Genomic DNA, 13,708 nt, shown 5'->3' on the forward strand with positions numbered 1-13,708 from the left:
CCCCGCACGCCTTCGGGGCGGGAGCCGGGCACTGAGCGGCCGGGGCGGCAGGGCCGGCGGGGCCGCCTCCGAGGCGCTCCGGGAACCTCGTCTTAAGGAGACTGGGGTCAGCCTCAAAGACCAGGCGGGGCAGCCCACACAGCACCGCCCGGGACAGAGGGGAAATAACCCCTCCCTCCATTTTTCAAATAAAAATCCGAGCGGGGCGCACGCGCCTGCGAGGGACACGCCCCCGATGAGCATAGAGACTGCGAGCTAGATCGCCTACCGCCAGCGTGGCTGACATCTTGGGTTCTGGCAGGAAAGTTGGGAACGGCTGGGAACAATAACGAGCCGGCCGGCACCGCCCAACACCTCGAGGGCAAAAGGGCTCCCGTGGGAGCGGAAAATCAGGCGGCGGGGTGAGTCCATCACGCATCCCCAGGAAGAACGAGCTTCCTCAGGTGGCCCACCTCCTTGCCCTCATCCGAGATGGCGGCCTGCGCGGCCGCTCTAGCCCACCCTGCTCGGATGCCCGCAGGGGGCGGTGGCCAGGCGGCTCGTCCTGAGGTGGCCGCCGGGCGGCTCGCGGCGCGCGTGGGCTCGGCAGGTCGTTGAGGACCGTGCGGCCGCGGAGGGCCGGGCTCGCGCGCCTTCCGCAAGCCGACGCCAGCCGTCTCAGCCCCGCTCCCGGGTGCAGCCCCGCGCGGGGCCGGAGATGCCCAGGAAGCTGCTGCTGCTGCCCCCGCTCTGCGTGTCCTCGGCTTTCCGCGCCCCGAGAGCCCGCCCCGCCGCGCCGCCGGCCATGAACGCCGCTCGCACCGGCTACCGAGTCTTCTCGGCCAACTCCACGGCCGCCTGCACCGAGCTGGCCAAGCGCATCACCGAGTGAGCGAGGGGGCGCCGCGGGGCCGGGAGGGCGGGGCCGGGGTCCCTGCCCGAGGCCGCCCCGGCCGGCGCCCCTCGGACTCCGACCCGGGGCCGCCTGGGGGCAGCGGCCGCGGGATCGCGCGGTTCCGGAGCTGGGCGAGCGCTCGGAGGGGACAGACGCCCCCATCCGCCCCCCGCCCCGAGTTTGCAAGCGGAGGCGCTCTGGGCTGACCGCTGGAGGGACCTGAGCCCCCCAGCGCCGCTCCCGGAGCCCGCTCGCCGGCCCTTTGTCTCCCGGCCCCCCCCCCCCGCCCCGCGCGGCGACGAGCCCCCGGCCGCCCCCCGAGCGCGTGCCCTGGAGGGGCTCGCTGCCTTTCCCACGGTCGGCGTCCGGCCGGCGCCATTCCCAAGGGTGCTCGGAGCGCGGGGCGGGGGGGGACCCCAGGACGGAAGGCGGCGGGGCAGGGTGCGGGGAGGGCCGGGAAGCGGCTCGCCCGCGTCGGTGTCCGCAGTGGTGGGTTTGTGAGTCGGCCTTAGCTGGGACCCGCCCTGGGAAGTGGAGCGCTTTGCTGGGCCCGCGGTCCCGAGTGGCCTTTGGGGCCGCCAGCTCTGTCTCGCCCTCCGGCCTCGCTGTTCCCGGCGCGCTGTCGCTGGGAGAGACTTGTTTTCCCGTGTTAGCGTCGCCGAGCAAGGGTGCTGCCGTCCGAGGTCAAGGGTGTCGGAGCCTGGCCGCGATAAGATCGGGTATTCCAAAAAGCAGAGGCCAGGTGACGGTGATGGTGACGCCGCCACCTGGCTGCCAGCAGCCGCTGTTAGGAGGAGCCCATCTGAGAGGCAGAGAGAGAAGGGGGCGGCGGGGAGACGCAGACAGGCAGAGACCCCCATCCTCAGGTTCACTCGCCCCCAGGTGTCTGGGCCAGGTGCCCCACGTGGGTGCCAGGGGCCCAAGGGCGTGGGCAGGCCCTGGGAGACGGGCGGCACCGAACGCCCGCCCCACGCCTACCTTCTAGCTCCATTTATCCACGAGCCGTTCGCAGTGCCGCACACAAGACTGAAGGAACAGCTTGGCCTCTGACACCTAAAGGCGGGCTCGGCTTTGCCGCAGCTCGCGAGGGGTCCCCACGAGGGGTCCCGGTCGGCTCACACGGGGTCCCCGCAGGGGGTCCCGGTCGGCTCACGCGGGGTCCCCGCGAGGGGTCCTGGTCGGCTCACGCGGGGTCCCCGCGAGGGGTCGGGGTCGGTACCTAACGCGGGCGAGCAGCTGCGAGTTGAGGACGGGAGACTTTGGCGAGTGTTCCACTGGCCTGCTGTCCGGATGGGGCTCCAAGTGGGGTGAGAGGAGGGCGAGAACCCCTCTTGCCGTCCGCTGCCTGGAGGCCTGGTGCTGGGAGCCGGTGCTTGTCCTGCGGGTCACCTCGCCCTCCTGAGCGAGGAGGCGGAGGACGGCCAGAGTGGCCTTTGCTTGTTTGGGTTTTTGCTTTTTTTGTATGAGGTTCTTGGCTGCTGCATTCCAGCGAGATTTTCAGTTGCTATAAATAATCGATTGCTGAGTAAAACAAGCCTGTATCTGCTCGGTCAAGTCGGGGTTCTCAGTCAGATTTTAGGTGAAGTTGAGTCTCGGGCCTGAACTCACGGCCATCGCTGGTCAGACGGCCCGGGCCACCGTCCTGTGCTTATTGCCCTCATTCTTTTCAGGGTTAAGCTTTAAGCAAGGATCTTCAAACTATCTTTTTCTTTTTTTTTTTTATTTTTTTTTATTTTTATTTATTTTTTTTTTTTTGACAGGCAGAGTGGACAGTGAGAGAGAGAGACAGAGAGAAAGGTCTTCCTTTGCCGTTGGTTCACCCTCCAATGGCCGCCGCGGCCGGCGCGCTGCGGCCGGCGCACCGCGCTGATCCGATGGCAGGAGCCAGGAGTCAGGTGCTTTTCCTGGTCTCCCATGGGGTGCAGGGCCCAAGCACCTGGGCCATCCTCCACTGCACTCCCTGGCCACAGCAGAGGGCTGGCCTGGAAGAGGGGCAACCGGGACAGAATCCGGCGCCCCGACCGGGACTAGAACCCGGTGTGCCGGCGCCGCTAGGCGGAGGATTAGCCTAGTGAGCCGCGGCGCCGGCCCAAACTATCTTTTTCAAGATTTATTTATTTGAAAGGCAGAGTTACAGAGATGCAGAGGTAGAGAGAGAGGGAGAGAGAGAGAGAGGGAGAGAGAGGGAGAAGGAGATAGAGAGAGAGAGGTCTTTCATCCGCTGGTTCACTCCTCAAGTGGCCGCAATGGCGGGAGCTGGGCTGATCCAAAGCCAGGAGCCAGGAGCTTCTTCTGGGTCTCCCACGTGGGTGCAGGGCCCGAGGACTTGGGCCACCTTCCACTGCCCTCCCAGGCCACAGCAGAGAGCTGGATGGGAAGTGGAGTAGCCGGGACTCAAGCCGGCACTCGTACAGGATGTGGGCATTGCCGGTGCCAGCTTTACTTGCTAGGTCACAGTGCCCCCCCCCCCCCCCACTTTTTTAAGATTTTATTTGAAGGGCAGAGTTACAGAGAGAGGGAGACAGAGAGACAGAGGTCTTCCCTCTGCTGATTCACTCCCCAAATGGCTGCAAAGGCCAGAGCTGGGCCAGGCCAAAACCAGACGCTTCCTTGGGGTCTCCCACATGGGTGCAGGGCCCAGCACTCAGATGGGTGCATCAGCAGGGGGCTGGGTGGGAACAGAGCGGCCGTCTCTGACTGGTTAAAAAGTGGCTCTTTGTGATGGACTTTTTTTTTTTTTTTTTTTTTTTTTTTTAATTTAAAAGGCAGAGAGAGAGTGGCAGAAATGGCCCATTTGCTAGATCACCGCTGAAATGCCTGCCGTGGTTGAGGCCTGGGACGGGCTGAAGCCAGGAGCCGACAACTCAGCCCAGGTCTCCCACAGAGGACCCGGCCGCTTGTGCCGGCACTCGCTGCCTCCCGGGGTGCAGGAAGCAGGGTTGGGAGTGGACCCAAGGCTGGCACCCAGGCTCCGACGTGGGATGTAGGCCTCGTCACTGCCACACCGGACACCTACCCTGTGCTTGATTTACTCTAACCAGGGCCCACGGCAGGTCCTCACCCACACTGCTGTGGGTCTTGATCTCCACACTTTTGACAAATGAGGTGTTTGTCTCCGGCCGAGATGTCTGACGTCACTGCTAATAACCAAATGTTGGGAATGATTTCCGTGCCGGTCACTCATAAAACAGTAAACTAGACATTGACTTTGGCTGGTGGCCTCTTTATAGTAGAAACAGTGCATTGTGGAATGATGAGCAGCTTAGCGAGTGACACTGGAATTTTAGTTCTTACTGAATTAGACTTTCTCTGAGCTTGCTTGGGGAAGAGTGCATGTCTAGTTGTTTGAGTTTTTGTTAACACATATACACATCAGAGTGCCAGTTCAAGTCCTGGCAGCTCCACGTCTGACCCAGCTCCCTGCGGTGCACCTGGGAAGGCAGCAGGAGATGGCCAGGGGCTTGGACCCCTGCACCCGTGGAGGAGACCTGGTTGGAGTCTCTGGTTTCTGGCTTCAGCGCCAGCTGTCGGAGCATTTGAGGAGGGAACTAGTGGATAGTGGATCCTCTCTCTGTCTTTTTCCTTCTCTCTCTCTCTCTGCTTTTCAATAAATGAATGTTAAAAAAAAAATGTGTACATATGAACTGGAGCTTCTTTAAAAAAAGAGAGTTCTTCATTGCCTTTGTGTGTCTGTGTGCCCACAGGCGTCTTGGGGCTGAACTGGGGAAGTCTGTCGTATACCAAGAGACCAATGGAGGTGAGTCACAATCTTTTTTTTTAAGATTTATTTTATTTATTTGAAAGTTACAGAGAGAGAGGTAGAGACAGAGACAGAGACAGAGAGAGAGAGAGAGAGAGAGAGCAAGCTGTCTTCCATCCCTGGTTTACTCCCCAGATGACCTCAACAGCCAGAGCTGAACTGATCCAGAGCCAGGCGCCAGGAGCTTCTTCCGGGTCTCCCATGCGGGTGCAGGGCCCAAGGACCTGGGCCATCCTCCACTGCTTTCCCAGGCCACAGCAGGGAGCTGGATCAGGAGTGGAGCAGCTGGGACTTGAACCAGCGCCCATATGGGATGCCGGCACTGCAGGTGGCAGCTTTACCTGCTACGCCACAGCAGCAGCCCCCCAAATAAATTTAAAAAACATTTAAATTTAAAATCCTTTTTCAGTTCTTAAGAAATCCTCGCACTGGGGCATGTTTGCTCCGCTCTGCGGCACGACATTGGCCGAGGGTGCTTGAGGCCTCGTGCTGACAGCCCTGCTTCGGAAGCCTCGCGGTGGAGCCGCGCGCCCGGTTACAATGCTCTCATTCACTGGCATTAAGTCATTTGGGTTTATTCTTGTGGAACGGAAACTCCAGGTTTGTGGTTTACGCCCCTTTTCTCTTCGTAACGTGTGATTATCTCCGTAGCTTGAGCAGGTGAGCTAAGACACAAGAGGATGGTTGGAGCGCGGAGGGAACGCCAGGGGAAGGGTGCTCGTGTCCCAGGCCGGGCGGGTGTCAGTCCCGGGAGCCGTCGTTAGCCCCATGTCCTCATCCTGCTCCCACACTAGCGCCTCTTAGCTGGTGACTTTGGAGACTCGTCTCCTGCCCCGGGAGTTAGAGTTTAAGAAGCTGAAGCTGGGTGTGGGTAGGTGTGGTGCTGTTTTTTAAAGACTTACTTATTTATTGAAAGGCAGAGTGATAGAGGGGGAGAGTAAGAGCTCTCCCATCTGCTGGTTCACTCCCCAAGCGACCACGATGGCCAGGGCTGATCCAGGCTGGGGCCAGGAGCTCTATCCGGGTCTCCCGTGTGGGTGCAGGGGCCCAAGCACGTGGGCCACCCTCCACTGCTTTCCCAGGCCACAGCAGGGAGCTGGATGGGAAGGGGCGCAGCGGGGACTTGCCCGTGCTAGGGTGTGCTGGGGCTGCAGGCAGCAGCTTGGTCCCTGCTCCACAGAGCCGGCCCTGGCAGCCCCTGGCTCGATTCAGGTGACGCCTTCGGGGGTCTCATGTGAGGAGGACCCTGAGCAGGAGAGGGTGGGGGTGAGGATCCCCTTCCCTCTCTCAGTCTCTGTCTCGGAGGAGCTTCCAACACCTCCACCTCTGTTTCTTTTCTCCTCCACTCCCCCCAGGACATTTCTAAAATGCAGCTCTGCTTCCCCCAGGCTGGAGTGCAGTCTCCCCAGTGGTCAAGCGGGGCCCTTTGGGATCCGGTTCTGCCTGCTCACCTGCCTGGTCTCTGGTCACATCCTCTGACCAGGACTCCTGTGGGTGCAGGCGGGGGTGGGGGCCCCTCCCTGCTGCCACTCCTGCCCTGCCACCGTTTTCTTCGCAGGAGCCAGTAGATCACACCTTTCCAGCCCTCTCTGGCACTCAGGATGAAACCCGGAGGCCTGCGTGCTCAGGGCCTGCTGGTTCCCCAACCCCCTGCCTGTCTGCCCCTTCCCGTCACTCACCCTGCCCCCACGTCTTCCACATTCCAGCTTGAGTGAGGCCTTAGTCCCCGCCCTCCTAATCACTCTCCCTTATCACAGGGGTGAGTCTGGCACAGGGAAGCCGGAGCTCGGAGCGCGCCTGCCTTTGCTGTGTCCTTGCTTGGTCTTGGTCCCTGTGTGGTTCAAGTCCCCCCCTTCAGGGCCCAGGGGAGTAATGAGGATGTGGAGTCTGTGCTGTGGGCTCCTCCCCCGCCGGCGAGGACGTGTGTCTGCTTTTGTTCCTTACCCTGAGACTGTGCACAGACTGGGTGGTTAGACGTTCTTTGTTTGCGCTTCTGTTTTTGGCTGATTTTCCCCAGGGTTGGTGGCCTTCTGAGGCCTGTTAAGAACTTGATTGTGGTGTCGGGTGGGGGTTGGTGTAGATTCGTCTTTTCTCCCCCAAATGCTGTCTCCTGGTTGCGTCACGAAATGCATTTGTGAAGCTTCGGAACATTCTTGTTTTCCAGAAACAAGAGTTGAAATAAAAGAATCCGTTCGCGGCCAAGACATTTTCATTATCCAGACAATACCCAGGTAAGAGCATGTTCGACGCACCCGGTCCTCCAAAAACCTCAGTGACGGAACTCATGATCTTCTCATATGCACGCTGAACCAAGGTGGCCGCCTGCCCTGCTTGCCAGGCTGTGTGGCTCCTGGCCTACCTGACCCCTGGTGGACTTGACCCCTCGTGTGCCTGACCCCTGGTGGACTTGACCCCTCGTGTGCCTGACCCCTGGTGGACTTGACCTTGCCACAGCTTTAACTGCCTCAGGGGCAGACCGTCCTGCCCCACTGTGCACAGAGCCTCGGCCGGTGCTGTCAGCTCAGCTCTGCCGCAGGCCTTGCTGCTATCCGCACCGCGATTCTCCGGTTTCCACCTCCAGCCTTTCTCCGTCACCCTCGCCAGAGGGCAGGGGGGACCCCAGGGGTCCTGCCAGTCTGCGCATGAACTTCCTTGTGAACTGGTTCCGTCCTTGCTCAGGAACAGGGCTGTGGAAAAGCCAGGTCTGCCGTTCCCTGGTCAGCTGGGATTCCCGACACCTGTGCATCGTTTCTAATCCTTAACTCGTGCGTGCAGCTCTTCATGGTCCCTGTGGAGGGGTCTGAGGGCCACAGGGCCGCGGAGCGAGTGGTGCACGCGCAGAGAACAAAATCTTGCACAGTGGGAGGCGCTGGGTACCTGTTTTTCTCGCCTCTCTCTGATTCTGACCCTAAACACAGGCAGTGTAGACGTGTGTGGGGAACCCCATTCTTCTGAGAGGACTCGCTTCCCTGGCTGTTCCTCCGCGTGCTTCAGTACGCATAGACCAGTTTGGACTCCGGAAGTTTAAGTGATCCTCAGAGCCAAAACACTCAATTTAAATGTTCCTCGCACAGCAGTTGTGTACGGGGTTGGAGTTTCGGACATGTGACCTCTGCCCCGGCCTCTGCCTCCCGGCTGCCCTCCCTGGGGGCTGGGCTGCTCCTGGCTCCAGGCCCCATCGAGCCATCACGTCATACGCGGTTCTCTCAGTCTTTACAGAGAGGAAGTCCGCAGTTCACTCTGAGCTTTTTTTAAAAAAGATTTTATTTATTTATTTGAGAGTTACAGACAGGGAGAGGGTGAGACAGAGAGAAAGGTCTTCAATCCGCTGGTTCACTCCCCAAATGGCTGCAACAGCCAGAGCTGGGCTGATCAGGAGCCAGGGCCTTCTTCCAGGTCTCCCACGCGGGTGCAGGGGCCCAAGGACTTGGGCCATCTTCTGCCTTCCCAGGCCACAGCAGAGAGCTGGATCCAAAGAGGTGCATCTGGGACTAAAGCCAGTGTCCATATAGGGTGCTGGCACCGCAGGTGGCACCGGCCCCCACTCTGTCGACTGTTCCCTCCCCTCCCCTCCCCTCCCCTCCCCTCCCCTCCCCTCCCCTCCCCTCCCCTCCCTCCCTCTCTCTCTCTCTCTCTCTCTCTCTCTCTCTCTCTCTCTTTCTTTCTTTCTTTCTCTTCCTCCCTCCCTCCCTTTCTCCCTTTCTCCCTTCCTTCCATGTATGTATGTATGTATAAGGCACAGTTGCCCACAGAGAGGGAGGGACAGAGAGGTCGTCCATCTACTGGTTCATGTCCCAGATGGCTGCATTGGAAAGGGCTGGGCCAGGCTGGAGCCAGGAGCTTCTTCTGGGTCACCCACGCGGTGGCAGGGGCCCAACCACTGCTTTCCCAAACACATTAGCCAGGAGCTGGATCGGAAGTGGAGCAGCCGGGACACATACTGGTGCCCGCATGGGATGCTGGCATCACAGGTAGTGACTTTAGCCGCTATGCCACAGTGCCACGTCCTGAGGACTTGGTCCTAAGCCACACACAGCCGTGAGAACCAGGATGTTTTCACTCACCCGTGACTGCCACGCTGTCCCCCACTCAGGTGCCGCCCGTCGTCCCGGGGGTGTTCGGCGGTTGCGCCCGTTCACTCCTCTTCTGGGCAGTTTCAGTCTCCCAGTGACTTTCCGGTGGCTCTCGAAGACTTGGACCTCTGCCGGTTACTGTGCCCAACGCCCAGTTTGGCCTGGTCAGAATTTCTGCGGGCTGAGGTTCGGCACATTGCACGGCGCTGCTCCGTGAAGTGGTGTGTGGGTGTCCTGCCGTTCACCCCGCCAGGCGTGGGGGGCTCGTCCTCGCGCTGACACAGCTCCTGTCGCCCGTGTTTCAGGGACGTCTAGCAAGGCTCCGCGGGCGGACGCCGGCATGAGGGTCCCAGTGTTGTACTGATCGCAGGGCTGCATTGGTGGATTTTTGCGGTTTTTGTGCTATTAACACATGTGTTTGTGTTGCCTTTGAAGATAGACTAATTTACATTCCCTCCCGTAGTTTTGGTTTCTGGTTTGCCTCCTGGTGTCTTTGCTTAGTGGAATTCACAAGTACCTTAGAAGCGAGGGGAAGACCCAGGGCGGGCATTTGGCCTAGGAGTTAAGTCACCTGCCTCCTGTGTCAGGGTGCCTGGTCCACGTCTTGGCTCTGCCCCTACCCAGCTTCCTGCACTGCGGGAGGCAGCATTCGTAGCTCAGGTCACCAGGCCCCTGTCACCCAGTGGGAGACCTGGTAGAGTGCCTGGCTCCTTGTATCAGCCTAGCCCAGCCCCTGCTGTTGCAGGACCTGAGGAGTGAACCAGTGGCTGGCAGCTCTGCCTGTCACCCTGGGTGTCTGACTCTCCGCCTCAAACAGAAAGTGAAAGAAAGGAGAGGAGGGCTTGAGGGGCTGCCCAGGGACCCACAGGGAGACGGCCTGAGCCTGCCTCTGCTTCCCGTCCCGCATAGCTTTGGACGTGGTGCCCGGTGTGTGGGCACCTCAGCAGTCGTGCTGGGGGTCTCAGGGACGGTCTTGGAAGAAGGTTTGACTGTGGTCCCGCACAGTTCCTTTTCTGTGTGTGCGTGTCATGTGGAGATGCGTATCACGAGATGGATAGGTCTTTTTTTTTTTTTTTTCCTGTTTATACTTTATTTGGGCCACATAAATCGGAATCAGAGTTTCTGCCGGGAGTCACCTTCCCTCCGCCCGCACGTCCCACCTCCCCGCCGGCCGGGTGGCTGGCTTGGCCTCTCCAGTGGCTGCTGGTTGGAGAAGCTTTCTCAGCCGCCCTTATCCTCGTCCCTGGTCAGCTTGGTGTTAGCTGTCACTTGCAGGGAGCCTTGGCACTGCCGTGGCTGCTCCATGGCTGTCTGTGCTCACCCGGGCCTTTGTCGGCCGGGGTGGTTAGGTTGCGCTGTCACCGCTTTTTCCAGCCTGAACCCTTGAGCTCTTGGGGCACAGGACAGAGCTGCCTGTAACCCTCAGTCCTGGCCTGGGTCACCTGAGACTCAGAGGGCCGGAGGAGGACGGAGCCTCAGCTTTCATGGCCAGAGGCCGGCCAGCCGTGTCACCGAACTCCAGCAGGTTTGGAGGTTGAAGTTCAAAGGCCGTGTCGGTTGGCAAAGTCCCTAACAGTCCCCGTGGCAACAGGAAGTGTTGCGGAGGGGTTGTTTACCTTTAATTCCTGCTGCCTGGAATTCCTCATCCTTCTCCTCTGTTGCTCTCAGATCCGGCTGAGCCCGGGTCCTGCTTCCTCCTCCCATCAGACCCCAGGGAGTCTCTGGTGTCTGCCTGTTGTTTGAATTCCTGAGCGCACGGTCCCAGGGTAACTCTGCACGCTGCTAGCCATGCTGCTCCTTCAGTCCCCCCTGCCCTCAGATGCTGCTCCGGCCACGGCAGTGGGGAGAGAACTAGTGGATGCAAGGCCTCTCTCTTTCAAATAAAATGAAAGTACAGTTTAAAAAATCAAAGAAATGCTCTAGTAGTGTTTGAGGTTCACAAGCAGTCTGTAGACAGGAGGGCGTCTGCTGGCGTCTGTGTGACGTCTGTGGGTCCTGTTGTGGACCCCGAGGTGTTTCCAGGCCCCGGGCTTCACAGGGCATCCGCCCTGGGGGTCTGCTGTGGGAGGGGAGCACTGCCCTCTGGAGCCTTCTGACCCAGCTGAATTCTCTCCTTCCTGGGAAGCGACCCAAGGGGCCCCAGGGAAGTCGCCTTCTTACGCGATGTCCCCTACCTGACCCAGTGCTTGACTCGGTGTTTTTTTCTTTTAATTTAATTTTTGTTTATTTGTGAAGCCAGAGAGACAGAAAAGGCAGGTACAGCTCCCATCCATTGCTTCACTCCCTGGACGCCCACAGTGACTCTGACTGGGCCAGGTTGAAGGCAGGCCGGGAACTCCATCCAGGTGTCCCTGTGGGTAGCAGGGATGCGACCAGCCATCGCCTGCTGCCTCCCAGGGTGCACATTAGCAGGAAGCTGAGACTTGACCCAGGCATTCCTGTATGGGGTGCAGGAAAGAGTTGTTTATTTAATTGAGAGCGAGAGAGAGATCTTCATCTACTTCACTCCCCGAATGGCCGCAGTTGAACTAAAATGATCAGGGTTATGAAGTGATCAGGTGTTTGAAATTGCTTCAGAAGCGTGTTTATCACAGAACCCTGCGGGTCGGGTCGGTCCTTAGGAGAAGGACAGGTCACAGCGGCGAGGCTGGGATTGTGGAAGTGGAAGCCATCCCGGGGGTCAAAGGTTGTCCTTGTGTTTGCTCACTCCCAGATACGCTCTGCCTGAGGGAGAGGCTAGGCAGAGATTGGGAGAGACAGCCTGATTGTCTTTCAATTTGCATCTCTCAGTGAGTGTTTCATTCTAGCACTTAGGCACACCTCAGTCAGATCCCTGCTGTGTAGACAGGTTTCCCCCTGCTAGAACCCAGGTGGAACGGACCCCTCACGGGTGGGGTAGGGGCTGTTGGAGGGCCCTGAGTGATCCAGGCGGGAGGAGCTGGGCGGGGCAGCCGGGTGCTCAGTGCTATCCCTGGGAATCCCCTTCCTTGTGGCCTGGGGCTCACTTTTCCTCTGAATCTGCATATCTCTGGGAATAATGGGACAGGGTGGTTTTTGAAAATAAATACCAGTTGGGGCCTGTGCTGTGGCTCACTTGGTTAATCCTCCACATGTGGGCCCCGGGTTCTAGTCCTGCTTGCTCCTCTTCCAGGCCAGCTCTCTGCTGTGGCCCGGGAGGGCAGTGGAGGATGGCCCAAGTGCTTGGGCCCTGCACCCCATGGGAGACCAGGAGAAGCACCTGGCTCCTGGCTTCGGATCAGCACAGCGTGCTGACCATAGTGGCCATTTGGGGGGTGAACCAACGGAGGGAAGACCTTTCTCTCTGTCTCTCTCACTGTCTAACTCTGCCTGTCAAATAAATAAATTAAAAAAAAAAAAATACCAGGACTTGTCCCTCTCAGCCCTCCCAAGACAAAGAATAAATCCTCTTGTTAATGGCACCCAAATGGAAGGGCGGCGGGTTCCCTTGGCATTCACCTTGGCCTGAGTCCCAGTTCCTGGAAGGGCGCCAGCAGGTGTCTGAGTGACTGTGGCCACTGCAGTAGCTGTGTCACTGACACGCAGGTGTGGGGAAAGGTGAGGGCAGGTTAAGTGTGCTGTGCGTCTGAGTACCCACAGGTGAAGACCTGCGCCTGCCCAGCCTCAAGCAAGACTGGCTAAGCCGTCCCCTGCCCCCGAGAGGTGCCATCCTAAGCTAAGTCGATGAGGGAGTGCCGGCAGCACCGTCCCGCTGCCCGTGTGAAATGGCTGGAGGCAGGATCCCTTCTAGGGGTGAGTACGTAGACCTCATCGCAGATCCACGGTTCCACTTTCAGAGATGTGAATACGGCTGTGATGGAGTTGCTGATCATGGCTTACGCGCTGAAGACAGCCTGTGCCAGGAATATCATCGGCGTCATCCCCTACTTCCCCTACAGCAAGCAAAGCAAGATGAGGAAGAGGGGCTCCATCGTGTGCAAGCTCCTGGCTTCGATGCTGGCGAAGGCGGGTGAGTGAGCCAAGGCCTGGGCTCGCGGCGCCCCAGCGGGCTCTGCCCTGTTGGAGGAGAGCAGCCCTCAGCGGGCCGGGCCGGGAGCCGGCGCCTTCCGTGGCGTTCAGCGAGTGCTTCTTCTCGTTTGTCTCCCCGTGCAGTTGGCTCAGGGACACGTGAGCTCAGGCGCGGTTCTTGTTGGCTGTTCTCTGTGAGGAGGACGGTGCTCCAGGGTTTCCTGCTCTTCCAAACCGCGGGCTCTTCTGTCTCTGTCACTTCCCATCTCATCTGCTCCTTATGAAAGGGCTAGCCGGCCATCTTGCGTTCTTGCGCGATGTTCTGAGCTCCAGGTCTAGGTTGACGTATTTGCCTAAGTTAGCTGCGTTCTGTCTGTGTCCATAGTTCTAAAGCTGGATTTTTCTCCCACTGCTTCTCCAGTCTGTATATTCTCGCCCCCTCCTCCCATCGCCTTTCTGTGTAGCAGCCACGTTCCCTGCTCTGTTCTCCGTACGTAGCAGGCCGGACACTCTGGCCTGAAAATAAAATGTAATAACGTCTTGGAGTTACTGAATGTTATTTGCCTGTTGTTTATCCTAAAGCTCGGTTTGACCCCCTGGAGACTTGCGTGCACGTGCGTTCTGTCATCTCTAGGAAGGCGGCGTGTCGTTACAGCGCGAGGACCACTGCCTCTCTGCCTCTGTGCTGGCAGCGCTGCCCCCTTTGCAGGGCGTTTCTCGGCCCCTCGTTGCTGGGCACTGTTGGCGTGCGAGCGTGTCTCCTCTGCTTCTCTGTGAGAGCGCTTGACCCGCCCTGCCGTCAGGGGTGAGGCCTTCCGGAGCCCAGTGAGTTCCCTCCTTCTGGTCAGTGTGTCACACTGCTTGTGCCTGTTCTTCCTGCCTCGGCCACTGTCCTCCTGACAGCCTTCGATGGAGACCTTGCTGTGCTTTTAGATCTGTGATTACTTTGGGGTGTTAGCTCCCTACTCAGAGTTTTGCTTCTGCCTCATTTTTCTTTTCTCAATGTTCAGGACC

General features: G+C 59.2%; 1 protein-coding gene across 5 annotated transcripts in view; it reads left to right on the top strand.

The window, feature by feature from the left end:
• Positions 1-518: 518 nt before the first annotated feature.
• PRPSAP1 (phosphoribosyl pyrophosphate synthetase associated protein 1) overlaps positions 519-13,708 on the top strand; it is a 30,578-nt gene continuing 17,388 nt past the window's right edge. The window contains exons 1-4 of one of the 5 annotated variants that reach the window (XM_051838320.2): positions 519-867; positions 4,579-4,631; positions 6,799-6,865; positions 12,523-12,695. In XM_051838320.2, the coding sequence (XP_051694280.1) occupies positions 698-867; positions 4,579-4,631; positions 6,799-6,865; positions 12,523-12,695 (463 nt within the window). In that variant the 5' untranslated portion in view covers positions 519-697. The other 4 variants (XM_070060269.1, XM_051838323.2, XM_051838321.2 and 1 more) reach the window with 4 other exon arrangements.

This window comes from Oryctolagus cuniculus, chromosome 17, assembly GCF_964237555.1.
Source record: "Oryctolagus cuniculus chromosome 17, mOryCun1.1, whole genome shotgun sequence".
NCBI lineage: Eukaryota > Metazoa > Chordata > Mammalia > Lagomorpha > Leporidae > Oryctolagus > Oryctolagus cuniculus.